This window comes from Ranitomeya imitator, chromosome 2 (assembly GCF_032444005.1).
Source record: "Ranitomeya imitator isolate aRanImi1 chromosome 2, aRanImi1.pri, whole genome shotgun sequence".
NCBI classification, from domain to species: Eukaryota; Metazoa; Chordata; class Amphibia; order Anura; family Dendrobatidae; genus Ranitomeya; species Ranitomeya imitator.
Window position 1 is genome coordinate 150,143,828 of NC_091283.1, and position 26,439 is coordinate 150,170,266.

Consider the following 26,439-nt stretch of genomic DNA (forward strand, 5'->3'; position numbering starts at 1 on the left):
CTTGGCTCTGCAGCTAGGATGGTATCAGACACTTGCTCTCGGGTAGGATGGGATCAGACACTTGGCTCTGCGGTTAGGATGGTATCAGACACTTGGCTCTCGGGTACAATGGTATCCGACACTTGGCTCTGCAGCTAGGATGGTATCAGACACTTGCTCTCGGGTACAATGGTATCAGACACTTGGCTCTGCGGTTAGGATGGTATCAGACACTTGGCTCTCGGGTACAATGGTATCAGACACTTGGCTCTGCAGCTAGGATGGTATCAGACACTTGCTCTCGGGTAGGATGGGATCAGACACTTGGCTCTGCGGCTAGGATGGTATTAGACACTTGGCTTTCGGGTACAATGGTATCAGACCCTTGGCTCTGCGGCTAGGATGGTATCAGACACTTGGCTCTCGGGGAGGATGGTATCAGACACTTGGCTCTCGGGTACAATGGTATCAGACACTTGGCTCTCGGGTACGATGGTATCAGACACTTGGCTCTCGGGTACGATGGTATCAGACACTTGGCTCTCGGGTACGATGGTATCAGACACTTGCTCTCGGGTAGGATGGTATCAGACACGGCTCTCGGCTAGGATGGTATCGGACACTTGGTTCTCGGGTAGGATGGTATCAGACACTTGGCTCTCCGGTAGGATGGTATCAGACACTTGGCTCTCTGGTAGGATGGTATCAGACACGGTTCTCGGCTAGGATGGTATCGGACACTTGGCTCTCGGGTAGGATGGTATCAGACACTTGGCTCTCGGGTAGGATGGTATCAGACACTTGGCTCTCGGGTACAATGGTATCAGACACTTGGCTCTGTGGTTAGGATGGTATCAGACACTTGGCTCTCGGGTACAATGGTATCAGACACTTGGCTCTGCAGCTAGGATGGTATCAGACACTTGCTCTCGGGTAGGATGGGATCAGACACTTGGCTCTGCGGTTAGGATGGTATCAGACACTTGGCTCTCGGGTACAATGGTATCCGACACTTGGCTCTGCAGCTAGGATGGTATCAGACACTTGCTCTCGGGTACAATGGTATCAGACACTTGGCTCTGCGGTTAGGATGGTATCAGACACTTGGCTCTCGGGTACAATGGTATCAGACACTTGGCTCTGCAGCTAGGATGGTATCAGACACTTGCTCTCGGGTAGGATGGGATCAGACACTTGGCTCTGCGGCTAGGATGGTATTAGACACTTGGCTTTCGGGTACAATGGTATCAGACCCTTGGCTCTGCGGCTAGGATGGTATCAGACACTTGGCTCTCGGGGAGGATGGTATCAGACACTTGGCTCTCGGGTACAATGGTATCAGACACTTGGCTCTCGGGTACGATGGTATCAGACACTTGGCTCTCGGGTACGATGGTATCAGACACTTGGCTCTCGGGTACGATGGTATCAGACACTTGCTCTCGGGTAGGATGGTATCAGACACGGCTCTCGGCTAGGATGGTATCGGACACTTGGTTCTCGGGTAGGATGGTATCAGACACTTGGCTCTCCGGTAGGATGGTATCAGACACTTGGCTCTCTGGTAGGATGGTATCAGACACGGTTCTCGGCTAGGATGGTATCGGACACTTGGCTCTCGGGTAGGATGGTATCAGACACTTGGCTCTCGGGTAGGATGGTATCAGACACTTGGCTCTCGGGTAGGATGGTATCAGACACTTGGCTCTCGGGTACGATGGTATCAGACACTTGCTCTCGGGTAGGATGGTATCAGACACGGCTCTCGGCTAGGATGGTATCGGACACTTGGTTCTCGGGTAGGATGGTATCAGACACTTGGCTCTCGGGTAGGATGGTATCAGACACTTGGCTCTCTGGTAGGATGGTATCAGACACGGTTCTCGGCTAGGATGGTATCGGACACTTGGCTCTCGGGTAGGATGGTATCAGACACGGCTCTCGGCTAGGATGGTATCGGACACTTGGTTCTCGGGTAGGATGGTATCAGACACTTGGCTCTCCGGTAGGATGGTATCAGACACTTGGCTCTCTGGTAGGATGGTATCAGACACGGTTCTCGGCTAGGATGGTATCGGACACTTGGCTCTCGGGTAGGATGGTATCAGACACTTGGCTCTCGGGTAGGATGGTATCAGACACTTGGCTCTCGGGTAGGATGGTATCAGACACTTGGCTCTCGGGTACGATGGTATCAGACACTTGCTCTCGGGTAGGATGGTATCAGACACGGCTCTCGGCTAGGATGGTATCGGACACTTGGTTCTCGGGTAGGATGGTATCAGACACTTGGCTCTCGGGTAGGATGGTATCAGACACTTGGCTCTCTGGTAGGATGGTATCAGACACGGTTCTCGGCTAGGATGGTATCGGACACTTGGCTCTCGGGTAGGATGGTATCAGACACTTGGCTCTCGGGTAGGATGGTATCAGACACTTGGCTCTCGGGTAGGATGGTATCAGACACTTGGCTCTCGGGTACAATGGTATCAGATACTTGGCTCTGCGGCTAGGATGGTATCAGACACTTGGCTCTAGGAGGAGGTTAGTATCAGACATTTGGCTCCTAGGGTAAGATGATAACATAGGTACTTGGCTTTTGGAGTAGGATAGTATCAGAGGCACATGACAATTATGTTTATGACTTTTATATCTTTTCAGTATAATTTCATTAAACTTCATTTGCAGAAAACAGAAATCTCAATTAATTTTTGGCTTTAACTGAAAAGTTTAGTGGCACCCAACTATCAGGATACTTTGTTGGGCCACCTACCTGCCCCTGACCACCAGTTCTGTGACGGCTCACTGCCACCGGTGACTAACTTGTTTTATGTCATACTCAGATCCCTGAAGAACTGGGCACTGAGCTCTGAACTGCATAAAGCCTGGAACGTTAATTGCCTTCCAAATAATTTTCTTCACGCTGTGTAAATTTGCAGACACTCGGCAGAAGAATGTTTGCCCAATTACTTTCAGTAAATGATCATTAAATATTTCATCTTTTTCTCTTCTCGCAATGTGAATTGATTTCTGGAGACAAGGATGTGAGAAAGTTGTATTTTTCCAGCAATTTGTCATTTGACGGGATATTTTCCGTTACCTCTTTAGATTATTCCAGGAAAATGTCTCACTCACAAAGGAGCACACTGGCAGGTGGGGAGCTTGGCAAACAATAAGTGAACAGCGATCGGACTTGACCCGATTCTATAGGGATCCTTGGATAATCACCTACCAAGTTGATGACTTTATAGTAGATTTTTCCTGGGCTTTACCCTGAATGAGAAAAGGCAGCTTAGGGAATTTCTCACTTGCTGCATAAGAAATGCCTAAAAAGCCAACGCGTACCATTCCACATCTGCCCAGACAGTGAGCAAGAGGTGTCCTATATTTATGGGATTCGGCAGCCCTTTATAGAGGATGAGGTATTAGTGGCCGCCTCAGAGATTTGTTGGGGTGCTGGGTAAACAGGATGTAGACAGGGCAGGTTGAGAAACAAACTCCCATTCATTGACATGGGTTGAAATTCATGGAGGGAAAAATGGTAACAAAATTCTCATTGGGGTCTGTTACAAACCCCCAAATATAACAGAAAGCATGGAAAGTCTACTTCTAAAGCAGATAGATGAAGCTGCAACCCATAATGAGGTCCTGGTTATGGGGGACTTTAACTACCCGGATATTAACTGGGAAACAGAAACCTGTGAAACCCATAAAGGCAACAGGTTTCTGCTAATAACCAAGAAAAATTATCTTTCACAATTGGTGCAGAATCCAACCAGAGGAGCAGCACTTTTAGACCTAATACTATCTAATAGACCTGACAGAATAACAAATCTGCAGGTGGTCGGGCATTTAGGAAATAGCGACCACAATATTGTGCAGTTTCACCTGTCTTTCACTAGGGGGACTTGTCAGGGAGTCACAAAAACATTGAACTTTAGGAAGGCAAAGTTTGAACAGCTTAGAGATGCCCTTAATCTGGTAGACTGGGACAATATCCTCAGAAATAAGAATACAGATAATAAATGGGAAATGTTTAAGAACATCCTAAATAGGCAGTGTAAGCGGTTTATACCTTGTGGGAATAAAAGGACTAGAAATAGGAAAAACCCAATGTGGCTAAACAAAGAAGTAAGACAGGCAATTAACAGTAAAAAGAAAGCATTTGCACTACTAAAGCAGGATGGCACCATTGAAGCTCTAAAAAACTATAGGGAGAAAAATACTTTATCTAAAAAACTAATTAAAGCTGCCAAAAAGGAAACAGAGAAGCACATTGCTAAGGAGAGTAAAACTAATCCCAAACTGTTCTTCAACTATATCAATAGTAAAAGAATAAAAACTGAAAATGTAGGCCCCTTAAAAAATAGTGAGGAAAGAATGGTTGTAGATGACGAGGAAAAAGCTAACATATTAAACACCTTCTTCTCCACGGTATTCACGGTGGAAAATGAAATGCTAGGTGAAATCCCAAGAAACAATGAAAACCATATATTAAGGGTCACCAATCTAACCCAAGAAGAGGTGCGAAACCGGCTAAATAAGATTAAAATAGATAAATCTCCGGGTCCGGATGGCATACACCCACGAGTACTAAGAGAACTAAGTAATGTAATAGATAAACCATTATTTCTTATTTTTAGTGACTCTATAGCGACAGGGTCTGTTCCGCAGGACTGGCGCATAGCAAATGTGGTGCCAATATTCAAAAAGGGCTCTAAAAGTGAACCTGGAAATTATAGGCCAGTAAGTCTAACCTCTATTGTTGGTAAAATATTTGAAGGGTTTCTAAGGGATGTTATTCTGGATTATCTCAATGAGAATAACTGTTTAACTCCATATCAGCATGGGTTTATGAGAAATCGCTCCTGTCAAACCAATCTAATCAGTTTTTATGAAGAGGTAAGCTATAGGCTGGACCACGGTGAGTCATTGGACGTGGTATATCTCGATTTTTCCAAAGCGTTTGATACCGTGCCGCACAAGAGGTTGGTACACAATGGGTTAGTAACTGGCTTAGTGATAGAAAGCAGAGGGTGGTTATAAATGGTATAGTCTCTAACTGGGTCGCTGTGACCAGTGGGGTACCGCAGGGGTCAGTATTGGGACCTGTTCTCTTCAACATATTCATTAATGATCTGGTAAAAGGTTTACACAGTAAAATATCGATATTTGCAGATGATACAAAACTATGTAAAGCAGTTAATACAAGAGAAGATAGTATTCTGCTACAGATGGATCTGGATAAGTTGGAAACTTGGGCTGAAAGGTGGCAGATGAGGTTTAACAATGAAAAATGTAAGGTTATACACATGGGAAGAGGGAATCAATATCACCATTACACACTGAACGGGAAACCACTGGGTAAATCTGACAGGGAGAAGGACTTGGGGATCCTAGTTAATGATAAACTTACCTGGAGCAGCCAGTGCCAGGCAGCAGCTGCCAAGGCAAACAGGATCATGGGGTGCATTAAAAGAGGTCTGGATACACATGATGAGAGCATTATACTGCCTCTGTACAAATCCCTAGTTAGACCGCACATGGAGTACTGTGTCCAGTTTTGGGCACCGGTGCTCAGGAAGGATATAATGGAACTTGAGAGAGTACAAAGGAGGGCAACAAAATTAATAAAGGGGATGGGAGAACTACAATACCCAGATAGATTAGCGAAATTAGGATTATTTAGTCTAGAAAAAAGACGACTGAGGGGCGATCTAATAACCATGTATAAGTATATAAGGGGACAATACAAATATCTCGCTGAGGATCTGTTTATACCAAGGAAGGTGACGGGCACAAGGGGGCATTCTTTGCGTCTGGAGGAGAGAAGGTTTTTCCACCAACATAGAAGAGGATTCTTTACTGTTAGGGCAGTGAGAATCTGGAATTGCTTGCCTGAGGAGGTGGTGATGGCGAACTCAGTCGAGGGGTTCAAGAGAGGCCTGGATGTCTTCCTGGAGCAGAACAATATTGTATCATACAATTATTAGGTTCTGTAGAAGGACGTAGATCTGGGTATTTATTATGATGGAATATAGGCTGAACTGGATGGACAAATGTCTTTTTTCGGCCTTACTAACTATGTTAGGGTACGTTCACACTAGCGTTGCGCCGCCCTGCGTCGGCGACGCAACGCGCGACGCATCGAACAACGCGCGCAAACGCGCGCAAAAACGCGTGCGTTTTGCGACGCGTGCGTCGTTTTTGACCAAAATCGGACGCACAGAAAATGCAACTTGTAGCGTTTTCGTGCGTCCGACGCCAGCGTCGGAAACGACGCACGTGGCGAAAAACGCAACCAAAAAGACGCACGCGTCCCCTATGTTAAACATAGGGGCGCGTCGCCGCTGCGTCGCCGCTGCGTCGCCGACGCAACAGCGGCGCAACGCTAATGTGAACTTAGACTTACTATGTTACTATGTATGACATGAAGCAGAGATCTTAGAAACAGTCAGGACAATATGCTGAACCTTTTATTGTCCAGTGATGGCACTTGGCCACAATCTTATCATTAAACAATCACCACAGACTACTAAAGCCCCCGTCATACACAGCGAGATCGCTAGCGAGATCGCTGCTGAGTCACAAGTTTTGTGACGCAACAGCGATCTCAGTAGCGATCTCGCTATGTGTGACACGTAGCAGCGACCAGGCCCCTGCTGTGAGATCGCTGGTCGCGTCGGAATGGCCTGGGCCATTTTTTGATCCTTGAGGTCCCGCTGGGTAGCACAAATCGCTGTGTTTGACACCTTACCAACGACCTCGCTGACAGGACGTCCCATTGAATCGTCATGAAATAGCATCGTTGTACAGGTCGCTACAGGTCGCCGCATCGCTGCTGCGTCGTTGGTGAGATCTCACTGTTTGACATCTCACCAGCGACCACATAGCGACGCTTGAGCGATCCCTGACAGGTCGTATCGTTGTCGGAATCGCTCAAGCGTCGCTATGTGTGACGGGGCCTTAATTCACTAAAAGATTAAATAAAAGATTCACTGGATGTGAATTTGCTTTCCTGCAGAGTGCACAGCAAATGGCTGACAAAGGCAGATAAGTGGATTGTGTGTTCACTGCTCAGAAACTCAATATAAAGCCACTGGGCCTGATAAGAAGCCAATAGAGGAAGTGGCTTTGGCATGAGATGTACTTAAAGGGGCTGCCACCAAAATGCCAATCACACAGCAAATCACGATGGAGACCCCCACTGATCCTGAGACTGAGGTGGTGAGGCATGTGTGCTCATATAATAGCTATAACAAGGAAACTGCTGGATGGCATTTCAATCAGTTTCTGGGAAAGCTGGGTGACTTAACAAGAACAGGAACCAATTTCAGATTGAATGCTCAAATTTCACTGAGGATAACTCGCATCATCCTGGTGTCTTATCTCGTCCAGCTCCAGAGCTCTAGCAAAACCTAGAAAATGCAGAAATTCGATAAAAAGCCTGCAAAGTGTGCGAAGAAGTTGTGAAGTCAGCAAACAGTGCGCGCTCATGTGATCAGCTCCACTAATTGTAAAGTGACGCGGCATAGTTGAGCGGAGATCATTAATACTCTGCTGCTTATCTCCAGCCCTGACTATTCTTAGAGCACCAGCCTTGGCTTTAGACCTTTGTAACTACTGCTTGTTTCCTCTCACCTTCAGGTGGAGTTTAATCTATGGACGCCCACAGCTATGCAGTAAATATTCAAGAGGCCCAGGAGGCTATTAGGATGCAGCACCATGGCAGGAGCGAAGGAAATGGGGAGAGACATGTGACTGACAAGAGCCGCTATAAGACATGGAGCTGCTATAAGGCATGGAGCCGCTATAAGGCATGGAGCCGCTATAAGGCATGGAGCCGCTATAAGGCATGAAGCCGCTATAAGGCATGAAGCCGCTATAAGGCATGTAGCCGCTATAAGGCATGAAGCCGCTATAAGGCATGAAGCCGCTATAAGGCATGTAGCCGCTATAAGGCATGAAGCCGCTATAAGGCATGAAGCCGCTATAAGGCATGTAGCCGCTATAAGGCATGTAGCCGCTATAAGGCATGAAGCCGCTAAAAGGCATGTAGCCGCTATAAGGCATGAAACTACTATAAGGCATGGAGTCGCTATAAGGCATGGAGCCGCTATAAGGCATGGAGTCGCTATAAGGCATGAAGCCGCTTTAAGGCATGGAGCCGCTATAAGGCATGTAGCTGCTATAAGGCATGGAGTCGCTATAAGGCATGAAGCCGCTATAAGGCATGAAGCCGCTATAAGGCATGAAACTGCTATAAGGCATGGAGTCGCTATAAGGCATGGAGCCGCTATAAGGCATGGAGCCGCTATAAGGCATGGAGCCGCTATAAGGCATGGAGTCGCTATAAGGCATGGAGCCGCTATAAGGCATGGAGCCGCTATAAGGCATGAAGCCGCTATAAGGCATGGAGCCGCTATAAGGCATGAAACTGCTATAAGGCATGGAGTCGCTATAAGGCATGGAGCCGCTATAAGGCATGGAGTCGCTATAAGGCATGGAGTCGCTATAAGGCATGGAGCCGCTATAAGGCATGGAGTCGCTATAAGGCATGGAGTCGCTATAAGGCATGGAGCCGCTATAAGGCATGGAGCCGCTATAAGGCATGGAGTCGCTATAAGGCATGGAGTCGCTATAAGGCATGGAGCCGCTATAAGGCATGGAGCCGCTATAAGGCATGGAGTCGCTATAAGGCATGGAGTTGCTATAAGGCATGGAGCCGCTATAAGGCATGGAGCCACTATAAGGCATGGAGTCGCTATAAGGCATGGAGTTGCTATAAGGCATGGAGTCGCTATAAGGCATGGAGTTGCTATAAGGCACTCCCACATATCATGCTTCAAAACATAAAGATACGAAATGTAAATTTTTGGTGAAGAATCAACAACAAGTGGAACACAATTGTGAAGTTGAACGAAATTTATTGGTTATTTAAAATTTTTGTGGAAATTCAAAAACTGAAAAGTGGGGCATGCAATATTATTCGTCCCTTTTAACTTAATACTTTGTTGCACCACCTTTTGCTGCGATTACAGCTGCCAATCGCTTGGGGTCTGTCTCTATCAGTTTTGTACATTGAGAGACTGAAATTCTTGCCCATTCTTCCTTGGCAAACAGCTCGAGCTCAGTGAGGTTTGATGGAGATCGTTTGTGAACAGCAGTTTTCAGCTCTTTCCACAGAATCTCGATTGGATTGAGGTCTGGACTTTGACTTGGCCATTCTAACACCTGGATACATTTGTGAACCATTCCATTATAGATTTTGCTTTTTGTTTGGGTTCATTGTCTTGTTGACAGTGAAATGAGAGAAAAACTAATGACTACTTAACAAATCATTTTTCCATAGACTTCAATTTGAAAAAAAAATCCCCTTGAAAATTCACTTGAAAACAGGTTTTTTTATTACGCCGGACAAAAAAGTTGTGTCTACACAACTTTTTTGCTAACTGATTGCTGCTGGATCAATTCTAACTGATCACTACTGGACATGGAACATAGCTGCTTTGCTAAAATAAAGTCTGTGGAAAATGGATCTGTTAAGTTGCCATCCATTTTCCTTTCATTTGTAAAGGATCTATTTTTTGCTAGATACATTACAAATGGAAGAAAATATGTGCCTAATTAATGGATCTATTTTCCATAGACTTCAAAAAACTTTATTTTGCCAACTGCATTGCTGCAGGATCTTACTGATCTCTAATGATCCTGTGAATATAGCCTACTGGGCTTCTTCTGGATTATCTGTCATCTCTATATCTGTTGTACAGAGTGTTGTTGGCCTAGTTTTCCCACTGATGCTACTTGTATCACCTCTCCCTTCTATGTTGTGAATTCTGCTCTTGGGTTCCCTCCAGTGGTTGTAGGTGGGAATGCAGTTGTCTCTGACTCGCAGTCCTGGCCAGGTGTATCGGATGATTACAATTCTGACTGGGATATTTAGGTGTGCAGGATCCTTTAGCCCTTGCCAGTTGTCAATGTTCCTTGTGAAGTGTTGGATCACTTTCTGGCTTCTCCTGCTTGCTGCCAAATTCAGCAAAGATAAGTGTTTGGTTTTTGTTTCTGTGGCACACTGCTGTGTGCTTGTTTCAGTTTTATTCCTGCTCTGATTGTAGGATTCACTGGAGTTGCAGATTTACGCTCCTACATCTTTAGTTAGATGTAGGAAGTTTTTTGTATATTCTGCAGTGGATATTTTGAAGGGTTTTAATACTGACCGCACAGAACTCTGTCCTATCCTGTCTTATCTAGCTAGAGTGGCCTCCTGTGCTAAATCCTGTTTTTCTGCCTGTGTATGTTTTTTCCTCTCCGACTCACCGCCAATATTTGTGGGGGGCTGTGTATCCTTTGGGGATTTTCTCTGAGGCAAGATAGTATTCCAATTTCCATCTTTAGGGGTATTTAGTCCTCCGGCTGTGACGAGGTGTCTAGGTGTTATAAAACCAAACAAGAAGAAGTGTATGCATACAAATTGGGATCACCACAACAATTCAAAATAAGCAAAATACAACTTTATTAAGAGAACATCATACAAAACACAAAAAAACCATTTAAAAACCCCATAATGTGACCTGGAGTAACGGGTCCATATAAATCACAGATAAATGCTATAACACAGCAAACAACATTGTACAGCTAATATGCAACAGTACATAGATCACAAAGTCAATATTCCCAACATATGGGCGTGATATAATATAATGTACTACCACACACCAAGTCAATGAATCCCTAGGCCCTGACCTTGAGGAAGACGCTAGAGGCGTCGATATGCGTGGGTCTTAAACAACTGCACAGCCTGCTATAGTGCCACTCAACCTATCCTGCCAGGAGTCCCACTACTGCCTAACTTGTTTAGGGAGGGTAAGATATATAGGACCTCAATATCAGGGCCTAGGGATTCAGTGGTTATTTACTACCTCTTAAGGGGAATTGATTATTATTTTTCTCTCCTCTGGATCCTGTCTTAGGGGGCATAATCACGTGTGCCTGGATTTATTCTAGGTTTTTGGACTTGGTGTGTGGTAGTACATTATATTATATCACGCCCATATGTTGGGAATATTGACTTTGTGATCTATGTACTTTTGCATATTAGCTGTACAATGTTGTTTGCTGTGTTATAGCATTTATCTGTTATTTATATGGACCCGTTACCCCAGGTCACATTATGGGGTTTTTAAATGTTTTTATGTGTTTTGTATGATGTTCTCTTCATAAACTTGTATTTTGCTTATTTTAAATTGTTGTGGTGATCCCAATTTGTATGCATACACTTCTTCTTGTTTGGTTTTATGTTATATGAAGTATGCAGGTGGTGATCCCCCAAAGTGTACGATATATGCAGATGGTGCCCGCTCATTAAGTGTGTTTGTGTCTAGGTGTGTTAGGTACACTCCATGGCTACTTCTAGTTGCGGTGATAAGTTCAGGATTGCAGTCAGTATAGTGGCTCCCTTCTCCAGTGAAAGTTCTCATGCAGCTCCAAGGTCACCGGATCATAACACTTCTAACACTGAATGCCCCCATACACGTTAAATGAACAACGATCAAACCCACCAATTTCGGGGTGACTGAACGACTTTGTGTACAGAAGCCTTTTGTTTTCAGGGGAGATATGCCTCTGCCAGATGAGTTATGCAATGGCTTCTCCCTCTCTTCCCTTGAAAAATACATAGATGCTCGGCCAAGCACTCATGTACATGGGGAGTCGAGAGAGCTGGCTGTCGGCCAGAGGACAGGAATCTCACATGTATGGCTGACTTTAGTGGTAGTGATGACTTCCAATCTATGACAGTACAGGTTTCTGGCTCAGTCAGTTATGAACCCGCATTTTCTAGCTCAGCTGTATAATGTCTATCACTTATGGTCAGCGCAGGGAACCCCTCAGAACAGTATCACTTCTGTATGCTGATCACTATGAGATCCGGTCACTTCAGAGCATTAGAACGTAACCTGCAGACTGGCAAGGAAAGCCAAGCAGCTTTTCATGAGTCTGGAAAAGCAAACTAACAAATCCTGTGCTAGTTGTGATAGTGGCGGGCAGACCTTCCTAGAGTTGGGTACATGAAGGAGTGTAGCTATAGGGAACGAGTCAGCTGTCAGCCACCCATGACACATACTTGCCTTGCACACTGGGCATGTGCAGAAACTCATGCAGCCACTGGATAACCACCACTATGCAGGGTCTCAGCCACAGTGCAGTCATCAGCGAGCCACAGGTAGGCAACGTTTCAGCCATAGCAACAGTAGTACGATGGCCAGCTTTATCAGTGGGATAACCAGGTGGGCATAGTTGGCCTGCGTACCCAATGTTAAAGCTAGGGTACGCAGGACGCATGCAGACATAGGCGGAGCTGAAGGAAGAGGCGTGACAGTGGGCGGGGCTTCACGGAGGAAGAAGGCTTTCGTCCGCAGCCCTGCCGAACGCTAGTGTGAAACTAGCCTAAGAGAAATGGTGTGAAAGCCATCCGGAAGCTATCCGGAAGTAGCAGCATCCAAAGAACTGGCGTCTATTGAACACAGGTGCATCTGCATGTGTTCACTGAACCGTGTGGATTCACCAGATCCAATACATTCTATGGGTGAAATTTACATGCTGCGATTTGGAGAGTCGCGCCCAGGGTCGGCTCCAGGTTTTTGAGGGCCCCGGGCGAAAGAGTCTCAGTGGGCCCCCCCCCTTTAACACATACCACAATTCATGATCGCATATAACACAGCCATGTAGTATGTAACACAGCCCACGTAGTATATAACCCAGCCATGTGGTATATAACAGCCACGTAGTATATAGCACAGCCCACATAGTATATAACACGGCCCACGTAGTATATAGAACAGCCATGTAGTATATAGCACAGCCCACGTAGCATATAACGGCCCACGTAGTATATAACATGGCCCACATAGTATATAGAACAGCCATGTAGTATATAGCACAGCCCACATAGCATATAACAGCCCATATAGTATATAGCACAGCCACATAGTATATAACACGGCCCACGTAGTATATAGAACAGCCATGTAGTATATAGCACAGCCCACGTAGTATATAACACAGCCACGTAGTATATCGCACAGCCCACATAGCATATAACAGCCCATATAGTATAGAGCACAGCCACATATTATATAACACAGCCCACATAGTATATAACACGGCCCACGTAGTATATAGAACAGCCATGTAGTATAGAGCACAGCCCACGTAGTATATAGCACAGCCCACGTAGTATATAACACGGCCCACGTAGTACAGGTCCTTCTCAAAAAATTAGCATATAGTGTTAAATTTCATTATTTACCATAATGTAATGATTACAATTAAACTTTCATATATTATAGATTCATTATCCACCAACTGAAATTTGTCAGGTCTTTTATTGTTTTAATACTGATGATTTTGGCATACAACTCCTGATAACCCAAAAAACCTGTCTCCATAAATTAGCATATCAAGAAAAGGTTCTCTAAACGACCTATTACCCTAATCTTCTGAATCATCTAATTAACTCTAAACACATGCAAAAGATACCTGAGGCTTTTATAAACTCCCTGCCTGGTTCATTACTCAAAACCCCCATCATGGGTAAGACTAGCGACCTGACAGATGTCAAGAAGGCCATCATTGACACCCTCAAGCAAGAGGGTAAGACCCAGAAAGAAATTTCTCAACAAATAGGCTGTTCCCAGAGTGCTGTATCAAGGCACCTCAATGGTAAGTCTGTTGGAAGGAAACAATGTGGCAGAAAACGCTGTACAACGAGAAGAGGAGACCGGACCCTGAGGAAGATTGTGGAGAAGGACCGATTCCAGACCTTGGGGAACCTGAGGAAGCAGTGGACTGAGTCTGGTGTGGAAACATCCAGAGCCACCGTGCACAGGCGTGTGCAGGAAATGGGCTACAGGTGCCGCATTCCCCAGGTAAAGCCACTTTTGAGCTACAGAGAAGCAGCACTGGACTGTTGCTAAGTGGTCCCAAGTACTTTTTTCTGATGAAAGCAAATTTTGCATGTCATTCGGAAATCAAGGTGCCAGAGTCTGGAGGAAGACTGGGGAGAAGGAAATGCCAAAATGCCTGAAGTCCAGTGTCAAGTACCCACAGTCAGTGATGGTGTGGGGTGCCATGTCAGCTGCTGGTGTTGGTCCACTGTGTTTCATCAAGGGCAGGGTCAATGCAGCTAGCTATCAGGAGATTTTGGAGCACTTCATGCTTCCATCGGCTGAAATGCTTTATGGAGATGAAGATTTCATTTTTCAGCACGACCTGGCACCTGCTCACAGTGCCAAAACCACTGGTAAATGGTTTACTGACCATGGTATTACTGTGCTCAATTGGCCTGCCAACTCTCCTGACCTGAACCCCATAGAGAATCTGTGGGATATTGTGAAGAGAAAGTTGAGAGACGCAAGACCCAACACTCTGGATGAGCTTAAGGCCGCTATTGAAGCATCCTGGGCCTCCATAACATCTCAGCAGTGCCACAGGCTGATTGCCTCCATGCCACGCCGCATTGAAGCAGTCATTTCTGCCAAAGGATTCCCGACCAAGTATTGAGTGCATAACTGAACATTATTATTTGTTGGTTTTTTTGTTTGTTATTAAAAAACACTTGTATTTGATTGGATGGGTGAAATATGCTAATTTATTGAGACAGGTTTTTTGGGTTATCAGGAGTTGTATGCCAAAATCATCAGTATTAAAACAATAAAAGACCTGACAAATTTCAGTTGGTGGATAATGAATCTATAATATATGAAAGTTTAATTGTAATCATTACATTATGGTAAATAATGAAATTTAACACTATATGCTAATTTTTTGAGAAGGACCTGTATATAGCACAGCCCACGTAGCATATAACAGCCCATATAGTATATAGCACAGCCCATGTAGTATATAACACGGCCCACATAGTATATAGCACAGACATGTACTATACAGCACAGTGTCCCTCCCCCCAAGAATGGCCCCATAGTCCAGTACTCACTGTTATAGTTACAAAAAAAAAAAACCCTCACCTCTCAACATGCCCGCGCTGCTCCCTGCTCCGGTCTTGGCGGCTGCCGCTGCACTGCCTGACACACATATAACAGCCCATATAGTATACAGCACAGCCCATGTAGTATATAACACGGCCCACATAGTATATAGCACAGACATGTACTATACAGCACAGTGCCCCTCCCCCCAAGAATGGCCCCATAGTCCAGTACTCACTGTTATAGTTACAAAAAAAAAAAAAAACACCCCTCACCTCTCAACATGCCCGCGCTGCTCCCTGCTCCGGTCTTGGTGGCTGCCGCTGCACTGCCTGACACACAGCTAATGCGCGATGACGTCATCGCACACCCGCATCAGTAGTGTCAGAGGCAGAGTGGGGAATAATGGGAGAGGGAGCGTCAGGTGACGCTCTCTCCTCCATCATTTGCTTTGAACTTTACCGGTAGACGCCGGTATAGTTCAATGCGGTGGCGGGGGAGTTGGCGCTGGCAACAGGCGGACCCCCCTGCCTCACAGAGGCCCCATAGCGGCTGCATGATGTGCCGCTAGCTGAGGGCCCCTGGAGGAGCGGGGGCCCTAGGCAGCTGCCTGCCCCTAACGCCGGCCCTGAATGGGCCCCCCTGTCTCGCCAGGGCCCCGGCATTTGCCCGGGTACGCCGGGTGCTGACGCCGGCCCTGGTCGCGCCACATGTCCGTCTCCACGGGTGATCCGCAGGTGTCTCTGGACGCGTAGTGGACATGGGATTTCTGGAAATCCCATCAACTATGCTGGAACATCAGACCGCTGCGGATTTGGCATTACACAAGTACATTGCGTCAAACCCACAGCAATTACTGATTGTGTGCAAATAAAAAAATTTGTTAAAAAGGATTGTTGACTGCTTTTGAGAACTTAAGATAAGACAACAATCATTAAGGTTAAGATTAAGATACAGCTGATTATTTCATAAAACTAGAATCCTCCATGGATAGTCTCTGCCGGGACAGGAAGTGAGCACATCCTGAAACCAGTCACCCGACTGCTACGGAGCAATTGGCTGCAGGGTGAGGTAGCAGTGGTCATGTCAGAGATCGCCGGAGCTGCAACACTGGAGGGGGGTTATTCTAGTAATAAGTGTTTATTTTTTTTATTTTTTTTAATTCCTGACAAGTTTATAAGGTGGCAGACTTCCCCTTTAAGAGACATCCTAGTGTAATAAAATGTATATCAGCTGTGACCCTCTTTCCCAGAAACAGATGTCATTATTAAAAGGGGTGTCCTCCCCTTTTTAAGCAGGTAAAATTGCAACGTGCTTGTAAAAACAAACAACTTTATAATTTTTCGCCTATTTAAAATTCTTAAAATTCTCTACTTTCACAGAAAATTTTTCATTTTTAAAAGGGGTTTTTCAGTCTCGGAAAACCTTGGTCCGCAGCTGTAGTTTATTTTAAGAAAACCGTGTTTTCCCTCACCCTCCATGGGTCCAACGCTGAGCCTCCGGTGTCTGTCATGGTCTGCAGCTCTGATATCACGCAGAGAGTTCTGCAGGCAGTAACGTAGCTCAGCAGCTCTGAGGGGCTGGTGACGTGGACTCATGTGGAGCTGCTGAGCTCTATTACTGGCTGCAGGGCTGTCGATGTGACATCAGCACCGCAGACAATGTCAGACACTGGGAGCAGAGGTGGAGAGCTCAGGACTGGAAGCGGGAAGGCTGAGGAATTCAAAAAGACCCCCTTCTATATATATAATTGTCTAAGGGGTACTTCCGTCTTTCTGTCCTCAACTTCCGTAACGGAAATCCCGTGTCGCTGATTGGTCTCGGCAGCTGCTCCATACTCCCCACAGTCAGTGTCCCCGGCGCTCCGCTCCATACTCCCCGCAGTCAGTGTCCCCGGCGCTCCGCTCCATACTCCCCGCAGTCAGTGTCCCCGGCGCTCTGCTCCATACTCCCCGCAGTCAGTATCCCTGGCGCTCCGCTCCATACTCTCCGCTCCCCGCAGTCGGTGTCCCCGGCGCTCCGCTCCATACTCCCCGCAGTCAGTATCCCTGGCGCTCCGCTCCATACTCTCCGCTCCCCGCAGTCGGTGTCCCCGGCGCTCCGCTCCATACTCCCCGCAGTCTGTGTCCCCGGCACTCCGCTCCATACTCCCCGATCCCCGCCGTCGGTGTCCCCGGCGCTCCGCTCCATACTCCCCGCAGTCAGTGTCCCCGGCGCTCTGCTCCATACTCCCCGCAGTCAGTGTCCCCGGCGCCCGCTCCATATTCCCCGCAGTCAGTGTCCCCGGCGCTCCGCTCCATACTCCCCACAGTCAGTGCCCGCTCCATAATCCCCTCCAGTAACCGCTCACACAGAGTTAATGCCAGCGGTGACGGACCGCGTTATGCCGCGGGTAACGCACTCCGTATCCGCTGCTATTAACCCTGTGTGACCAAGTTTTTACTATTGATGCTGCCTATGCGGCATCAATAGTAAAAAGATGTAATGTTAAAAATAATAAAAAAAACAAAAAAACCTGCTATACTCACCCTCCGTATTCCGCCGAGCCGCTCATGCCGGCCGCCATCTTCCATTTCCAGAGATGCATTGCGAACTTACCCAAAAGACTTAGCGGTCTCGCGAGACCGCTAAGTCATCTGCGTAATTTCGCAATGCATCTTGGGAACGGAAGATGGCGGCCGCATCACACAGCTTCGCTGGATCCCAGGAGTGAGTATATAACTATTTTTTATTTTAATTACTTTTTTTTAACAGGGATATGGTGCACACACTGCTAAATACTACGTGGGCAGTGTTATATACCTACGTGACTGGGCAATATACTACGTGACTGGGCAATATACTTCGTGGCTGGGCAATATACTACGTGGCTGGGCAATATACTACGTGGCTCTGTGCTGAATACTACATCGCTGGGCAATATACTACGTGACTGGGCAATATACTACGTGACTGGGCAATATACTACGTGGCTCTGTGCTGAATACTACGTCGCTGGGCAATATACTACGTCGCTGGGCAATATACTACGTGACTGGGCAATATACTACGTGACTGGGCAATATACTATGTGACTGGGCAATATACTACGTGGCTGGGCAATATACTACGCGACTGGGCAATATACTACGTGGCTCTGTGCTAAATACTACGTCGCTGGGCAATATACTACGTGACTGGGCAATATACTACGTAACTGGGCAATATACTACGTGACTGGGCAATATACTTCGTGGCTGGGCAATATACTACGTGGCTGGGCAATATACTACGTGGCTCTGTGCTGAATACTACATCGCTGGGCAATATACTACGTGACTGGGCAATATACTACGTGACTGGGCAATATACTACGTGACTGGGCAATATACTACGTGGCTCTGTGCTGAATACTACGTCGCTGGGCAATATACTACGTCGCTGGGCAATATACTACGTGACTGGGCAATATACTACGTGACTGGGCAATATACTATGTGACTGGGCAATATACTACGTGGCTGGGCAATATACTACGCGACTGGGCAATATACTACGTGGCTCTGTGCTAAATACTACGTCGCTGGGCAATATACTACGTGACTGGGCAATATACTACGTAAATGGGCAATATACTATGTGACTGGGCAATATACTATGTGGCTGGGCAATATACTACGTGGGCTGTGCAATATACTACGTCGCTGGGCAATATACTACGTGACTGGGCAATATACTACGTGACTGGGCAATATACTATGTGGCTGGGCAATATACTACGTGGGCTGTGCAATATACTACGTGGGCTGTGCAATATACTACGTGGCTGGGCAATATACTATGTGACTGGGCAATATACTATGTGACTGGGAAATATACTATGTGACTGGGAAATATACTATGTGACTGGGCAATATACTACGTGGCTGGCCAATATACTATGTGGCTGTGCTGTATACTACGTGGCTGGCCAATATACTACGTGGCTGGGCAATATACTACGTGGCTGGGCAATATACGTGACTGGGCAATATACTTCGTGACTGGGCAATATACTACGTCACTGGGCAATATGCTACGTGGGCTGTGCAATAAACTACGTGGGCATGCATATTCTAGAATACCCCATGCGTTAGAATCGGGCCACCATCTAGTTACTTCTATAATTTGCTGCTTATTGCCTAGATACGTTGCCATGTTATTGGCATGAGCAGTCAATCATCATGAGCGCACCGCCCTTCAGCGAACAGGAAGCTGTGAGGCAGAGGAGAGGTGTGCTCCAGAAGACAGAAGATTCAACAATCCCTTTAAGTAGGGGTGCACCACATTGACAGAGCTTATGGCTACATTTCATTTATGGGTCACACTATAACTAACGTCACTTAAGGCCCCGTCACACATAGCGACGCTGCAGCGATACTGACAACGATCCGGATCGCTGCAGCGTCGCTGTTTGGTCGCTGGAGAGCTGTCACACAGACAGCTCTCCAGCGACCAACGATCCCGAGGTCCCCGGTAACCAGGGTAAACATCGGGTTACTAAGCGCAGGGCCGCGCTTAGTAACCCGATGTTTACCCTGGTTACCATCGTTAAAGTAAAAAAAACAACCGCTACATACTTACCTACCGCTGTCTGTCCTCGGTGCTCTGCTTCTCTGCTCTGGCTGTGAGCGCCGGGCAGCCGGAAAGCAGAGCGGTGACATCACCGCTCTGCTTTCCGGCCGCTGTGCCCACAGCCAGACCAGAGAAGCACCGCGCCGAGGACAGACAGCGGTAGGTAAGTATGTAGTGGTTGTTTTTTTTACTTTAACGCTGGTAACCAGGGTAAACATCGGGTTACTAAGCGGGGCCCTGCGCTTAGTAACCCGATGTTTACCCTGGTTACCAGCGAAGACATCGCTGAATCGGTGTCACACACGCCGATTCAGCGATGTCTGCGGGGAGTCCAGCGACGAAACAAAGTTCTGGACTTTCTTCCCCGACCAGCGACAGCACAGCAGGGGCCTGATCGCTGCTGCCTGTCACACTGGACGATATCGCTAGCCAGGACGCTGCAACGTCACGGATCGCTAGCGATATCGTATAGTGTGACGGTACCTTTAGTGTAAAGGTACCGTCACACTTAGCGACGCTGCAGCGATACCGACAACGATCCGGATCGCTGCAGCGTCGCTGTTTGGTCGCTGGAGAGCTGTCACACAGACAGCTCTCCAGCGACCAACGATGCCGGTAACCAGGGTAAACATCGGGTAACTAAGCGCAGGGCCGCGCTTAGTAACCCGATGTTTACCCTGGTTACCATCCTAAAAGTAAAAAAAACAAACACTACATACTTACCTACCGCTGTCTGTCCTCCAGCGCTGTGCTCTGCACTCCTCCTGTACTGTCTGTGTGAGCACAGCGGCCGGAAAGCAGAGCGGTGACGTCACCGCTCTGCTTTCCGGCTGACCGACGCTCACAGCCAGTACAGGAGGAGTGCAGAGCACAGCGCTGGAGGACAGACGGCTGTAGGTAAGTATGTAGTGTTTGTTTTTTTTACTTTTAGGATGGTAACCAGGGTAAACATCGGGTTACTAAGCGCGGCCCTGCGCTTAGTTACCCGATGTTTACCCTGGTTACCAGTGAAGACATCGCTGAATCGGTGTCACACACGCCGATTCAGCGATGTCTGCGGGAGATCCAGCGACAAAATAAAGTTCTAGACTTTCTTCCCCGACCAGCGACAGCACAGCAGGGGCCTGATCGCTGCTGCCTGTCACACTGGACGATATCGCTAGCGAGGACGCTGCAACGTCACGGATCGCTAGCGATATCGTCTAGTGTGACGGTACCTTAAGACTCATGCAGAATCCAGGGAGAAATAACATACAGAGTGACTGCCCACAGGGCTTTCCCGTGCATAAGGCCTTGGAGCTATGAGGTGACATCAGGGAGGCTGCCATTGTGAGTCATCTTCCACCAGCCTCGCTGGGATGGGACGTATCACACGGGATGGGCAGATGCACTTATTCGCCCCCTTGGTCCACCCACATATCTGTACAAATACCTGCTCGTCATGTGAACACCATCAGAATGAAAGAGTCTCTATTTGCCAATGATATGAGTCAACCCTAAAAAAAAAATCACATCATATACTCCAGACACATCCAGAGCTGCATTCAAGACTGTCAATTTTCTGTCATCGTTTACATCAGCCACTGGTTGTAGAATCACAGCATTTCAGAGGAAAAACACTGCTAATGGCTGCCGCACTGTGCACTAGTGGCTTCTCCCCGCCTGCTGACACTGACTGACAGGTCTCTTCTCTGGCTGTACAGGTGTATAGGCAGAGAACTGTCAGTCACCGTCAGCGGGCGGGGAGAAGCTGCCAGGAACCCGCCTTTACAACACAGTGTAGCTATTAAAAGCTATTATGCTTTTCTCTGTAACACCGCAGCCTACGGTTTGGGCAGCATGTATCACCTGTCAGGTTCCCTTTAAATATCTGTCAACTATCCTCACCGATCCTAACAGGGCCACCACTCTAATTCCGGGACCCTGCAGTCCAACACCCAGCAATCCCAAGATCCCCTGGGTAGATGATAAATTGCACAGTGAGGAATATCCCTGTAATAAAACCTTTACTCTGCACTTAGGCTCAGACAGGATTCTGCGCACCGACACAATGAAACATGCCCTCAGCTGTGTGAGCAGGACCTGGTCAGGACAGCCTTATGGTTTGAACTAGATTTTTTGTAGTCACTGAGAATAGTCAGGAAATGGAAGCAGACGTATATAAGAGAGATGACGAGAGAGGTGTAGAAGTAATAATAATCATGATTTACATATGGAAGCCTCCACACCACCTGCCATAAGTAAGATCACTGCCAGGGCAGAGGAATCGGAGAGAATCTGTCATTGACTAATTATTTATACATCCTGCGTAACCCCTTATGGGGTTTGGAGCTGCCATGTGTGACTTTATGTAATGCATGTACTTATCCCAGTGATCCTGTGTATCCAGGTAACATGGGACTTGTGGAAACGGAGTAGCACAGCCCACTCAGCCAGAGTCCTGCCCTTCTGTAGGCAAGAGACACTCACATCCCAGCCATGAATGACCGTGATGGGAACATCCCTTTAGTTATTTACACAGCATTGTTAAAGTGAAATAATAATAATTAAAAAAAAAAACAATTTTTCAACTTCTATGCCTTTCAGTGTCCAATATGTTGTGTCCGGAATGTGCCACTGGTAAATCACACACCATAAATAATGCCGTATCTTTCATAAGAGACTGGCGGTGACAGTCCTCCGTATTAGTTATCCACCACTTTCCCAGAAAGAGTTATGTCATGATTTTAGAGGGATAAGAAGGGATTCACCATTCTGGACAGAATCTACGGCTGTAATGTGGGGGGCTTATTCTGGAGGGGCACCATTCACTTTTGTAGAGCAGATTTGGCTTTGGGTTCGTAGCTTTGTCCAGTGTTTGACATAGGACTGGCGTGAATGAAATGTGGATAAGTGACAGTAATCTTACCAAGTTGTGCACAAAGAGTCACAACTGCCCCGTAAGGTTGTAATCCTCCACTTCCCGCTGCCGTTGGGATCCGAAGGTGTTTCAAGAGTGAATAGAGCAACTTGTAGATGGCCCAATGGCAGGTTATGCCTTGATGGGGATGGCATGGACTCGTGGCATAAAAGAAAAAGGATTTATTCATAGAATAAAACACACAAAAAACGCATCAGTGTTGGTTTTGCTCCTTCATCAGGTTCTTTCACAATTACAAAAAAGTAATCTGGCAAAAAATCCAAGAAACACCCACAAGAACGCGGGTCCGCAGACCAATAACATACGTCAAATACTGAAAAGTACAGATAAGGAGGATTTGTGGATAATCTGGTATCCCATATAATAAATCCAAATCCAGAGAGAAAGTACATGCGGTTATTCTGTAGTTTCGAAGTACTACAGACTTCTTCATAAGGACAAGAAAAGCAAATACTGAAAAAGAACATCTGGAATACGATTTTTAAAATGCTAATTCTGACACCTGACTGCGCAGAGTTAAAGATGGATTCAATGCACTTTGGGAAAAATTTTGTATGGACTGGCCCCCTCCCGTTCCCCAGACCTGAATCAGATTGAACACATCTGGGACATCATGTTTCGCTCCATCCACAAACGCCACATTGCACCACAGACTGTCCAGGAGTTGGCGGATGCTTTAGTCCAGGTCTGGGAGGAGATCCCTCAAGAGACCACCCGCCACCTCATCAGGAGCATGCCCAGGCGTTGTAGGGAGGTCATACAGGCACGTGGAGGCCACATACACTACTAAGCATCATTTCCTTGTTTTGAGGCATTTCCACTGAAGTTGGATCAGCCTGTAACTTCATTTTCCACTTTGATTTTGAGCATCATTCCAACTCCAGACCTCCGTGGGATATTAGTTGTGATTTACATTGATCATTTTTAGGTTTTATTGTTCTCAACACAATCCACTATGTAATGAATAAAGATTGACAACTGGAATATTTCATTCAGTGATATCTAAGATGTGGGATTTTAGTGTTCCCTTTATTTTTTTGAGCAGTGTACATTAAACTTGTAATTTCTAATTGAATAGGTCATTTTAAAAGAAATGCGAATTAGGCCTAATTTCTAGATATTTATTATTTTAATAATATTTATGGTCGGATAACCCTACTTTTCTAAATGGTGTTTTTTGGAGGATGTTGTGCATCAAAAATTTGCTCTATGGCTTTGCCTACTTGTGAGAGTTTCCTGGTTGTTTCCTCAGGATACTATTTTTTATAAATAACTGTTTTTTTCCTTTTTATCACTTGATGAAGGTGAAAAACCTTCGGTAATTTCTTTCTATAGATAATCCTTTTTATTTTATACTGTGACTCCACACCACCCTTTTCCAGGCAGTGCTTGCCATCAGGCTGTTCATAAGTGGCTCTATCTTCTCAGATTTGTAAAAAAAAAAAAAAATTCTTTCTATTTTTCAGTCTTATGAGGAAACTTAAACATCTGATCTCCTGGTCGTGAAATACTGCGTTCAATACTTCTGCAATACTTACATGCTGCAGACTAAGGGTATGTGTCCACGGGCCGTATTACATCCGGAAGAGCTGCGGATTGAACGCTGCGTAGAGCCGCAGCGTTCAATCCGCAGCGTCCAGATGTTACAGCATAGTGGAGGGGATTTTATGAGTGCCTAGCACTTTGAAAATGATAGAGGCCCACAAAGCAGGAGAAGGCTACAAGAAGATAGCAAAGCATTTTTAGGTAGCCCTCTCCTCCGTTCGAAATGTAATTATGAAAAGTCGGTTAATAGGAATAGAAGTCAAGATAAGGTCTCGACGACCAAGCAAAATTTCAGTGAGAGCTGTACTGCAGTACACAGGTAAAAGTATAACCCATCAGCAACCCTCAATCGTGTCATGAGGGAGTCAGTGGGCTCCTGGAATGGCATGTCCCCTAGACTGCATGCCTTAAATGCTACTGTCAGGGGCTGATAGCAGCACTGAAGGGGTTGATGGCAGCAATCAGAGCATGCATACAGATGTTGGTTGTATAACAGTTCCTGAGCCTGTGCCATATATCTGTACCTGGGAAAGGGGTAAAAGGGCTATTTGCAGCGTTTAAACTTATCACCTGCACACTGAATAGGTAATAGCTTGTGGGGTCCAACCAATGGTACCCCTGACACCAAAAGTGGGGCTCTGGAATGCCTTATGATAAGGTACTTCACCATTGATTTATTGACAGTGGGACTGCCAGGTATGACAGAATACAGAGCTCCACCTTGGGAGGGGGGGCGGCATTTCAGAGCCCCGTTCATGGGAACAGTGGCGGTCCCAGCATTTGGATCACCTACTGTTTCACAAGTTATCACCAAAATTTGCTGACCTGTTTAACCATAGCAATAAACTAACTAGTATCCACATCATCATGAAATATCAATGTGCGTGGAGATGACAACCCAAAGGCATCACTCACCTATCCACTGGTATTGATCCTAGTCTTACGCTTACCTCCAGAACACTGTATGTAAAACCCTACACCTTCTTCTACACATGAGCGAACTAAATCATTTTCCTTGTGAAAAAAAACCCCAAGGCATTATTTCTACTGGCTCACCTCATATTGTCCACTGTTCGGCCTCCATTTTTCAGCAGGCACACGGGCACTGCCAGCGCAGACAGGGTTAGACAGAAGATGCAATAGGAGACAATCTTAAAGTGGAATTTAAAGGTGCTGCTGATTTGCATTAGTAGGAAGGGGACGAGGATGACCATGGTGTACAAAAATACCCACCACAGATCCATCCTGGGACCTGAACCCACAGGAGAAGGGGTAGTAAGGTGCAAGTGTATGGACTGGAGGGGTTAGGAGCTGGCAGAGTGAAGGAAGCAGGCAGTAAAGGCTTGTCATATGACAGCCTGACAGTTACAAGTTGTGATTAGGGGCAGTTGGGAGGAGAGATGGAAATCTGCGGGCAGGTGGGGCAGGAATGCAGGGGAAAGGTGTGTGCACTCTGTACAAGCACAAGACAATGGTGCTGGGGGCTGGCAGAGGATTTAGGGAAAAAGATAGCATAAAGTATAAAGTCCGCAGGAAAGTAAGGGTGGAGAACAAGGTGGAGACTGGTCAGGTAGCTGGTGCAGGCCCCCTCTCCACTCAGCAGAATAACTGTCACCTGTCAGATGAAGGTTAGGGTGGGCTTCTGGCATAAAGGGGGCACTGCTCTCATCTCCAGTGACTCTGGGACTGGAAAACATAAAACACAAGAAAAGAAAAGTTGTGCTGCTGCTGAGATCAGGAAGAGGCATGAGGAGGAGGAGGAGGAGGAGCAGTCTAATGAGAGGGAGGCTGCACACTGTCACATGGGGAGTGTCAGCAACAGAGGAGAGTCAAGAGCAGGACAGTGACACAGCCTGACAGCCTGACAGAGCTCATATAGCAGCAGTCATATGAGTCATTAGTCTAATGAGAGAGTACAGTCTCAGGAGAGAAGCTGGGGCAGTCTCATAGCTAAAGTTAGAGAGAGTGCAGTGTAATTAGAGAGAAGCTGGGAGCAGTCTAATGAGAGAAGTCCAGTGTCTTTATAGAGAGACTAATCTCTTAAGAGAGGACAGGAACAGTCTAGTAAAAGAAAGTGACATACAATAAGCAGAGAGAACATAAAATGTAATTAGACCATGCCATCCCATAAGAGACAGGTTGGGAGCAGTCTAAGGGTATGTGTCCACGTTCAGGAAACGCTGCGTGTTTGACGCTGCATAGAGACGCAGCGTCAAACACGCAGCGTCCAGATGTTACAGCGTAGTGGAGGGGATTTCATTAAATCCCGTCTCCACTATGCGTGATAACACGCACCCGGCGGCCCTGCGACTCCGGACATGCGGCGCATCTTTTAAGATCGCAGCATGTCCGTATACCTTGTGGCGACGCTGCGTCGCCGCAAGGTATAACACAGGGCCCTATGGTGGGGGTGCA

The 26,439-nt window shown here is 46.5% G+C and overlaps 1 protein-coding gene across 1 annotated transcript in view; it reads right to left on the reverse strand.

Annotated features, from left to right (window-relative positions):
- AGPAT2 (1-acylglycerol-3-phosphate O-acyltransferase 2) overlaps positions 1-25,772 on the reverse strand; it is a 63,648-nt gene extending 37,876 nt beyond the window's left edge. The window contains exon 1 of the mRNA XM_069747477.1: positions 25,081-25,772. Coding sequence (XP_069603578.1) covers positions 25,081-25,268 — 188 coding nt within the window. The 5' untranslated portion in view covers positions 25,269-25,772. The remainder of the gene's footprint in view (positions 1-25,080) is intronic.
- Positions 25,773-26,439: the final 667 nt, after the last annotated feature.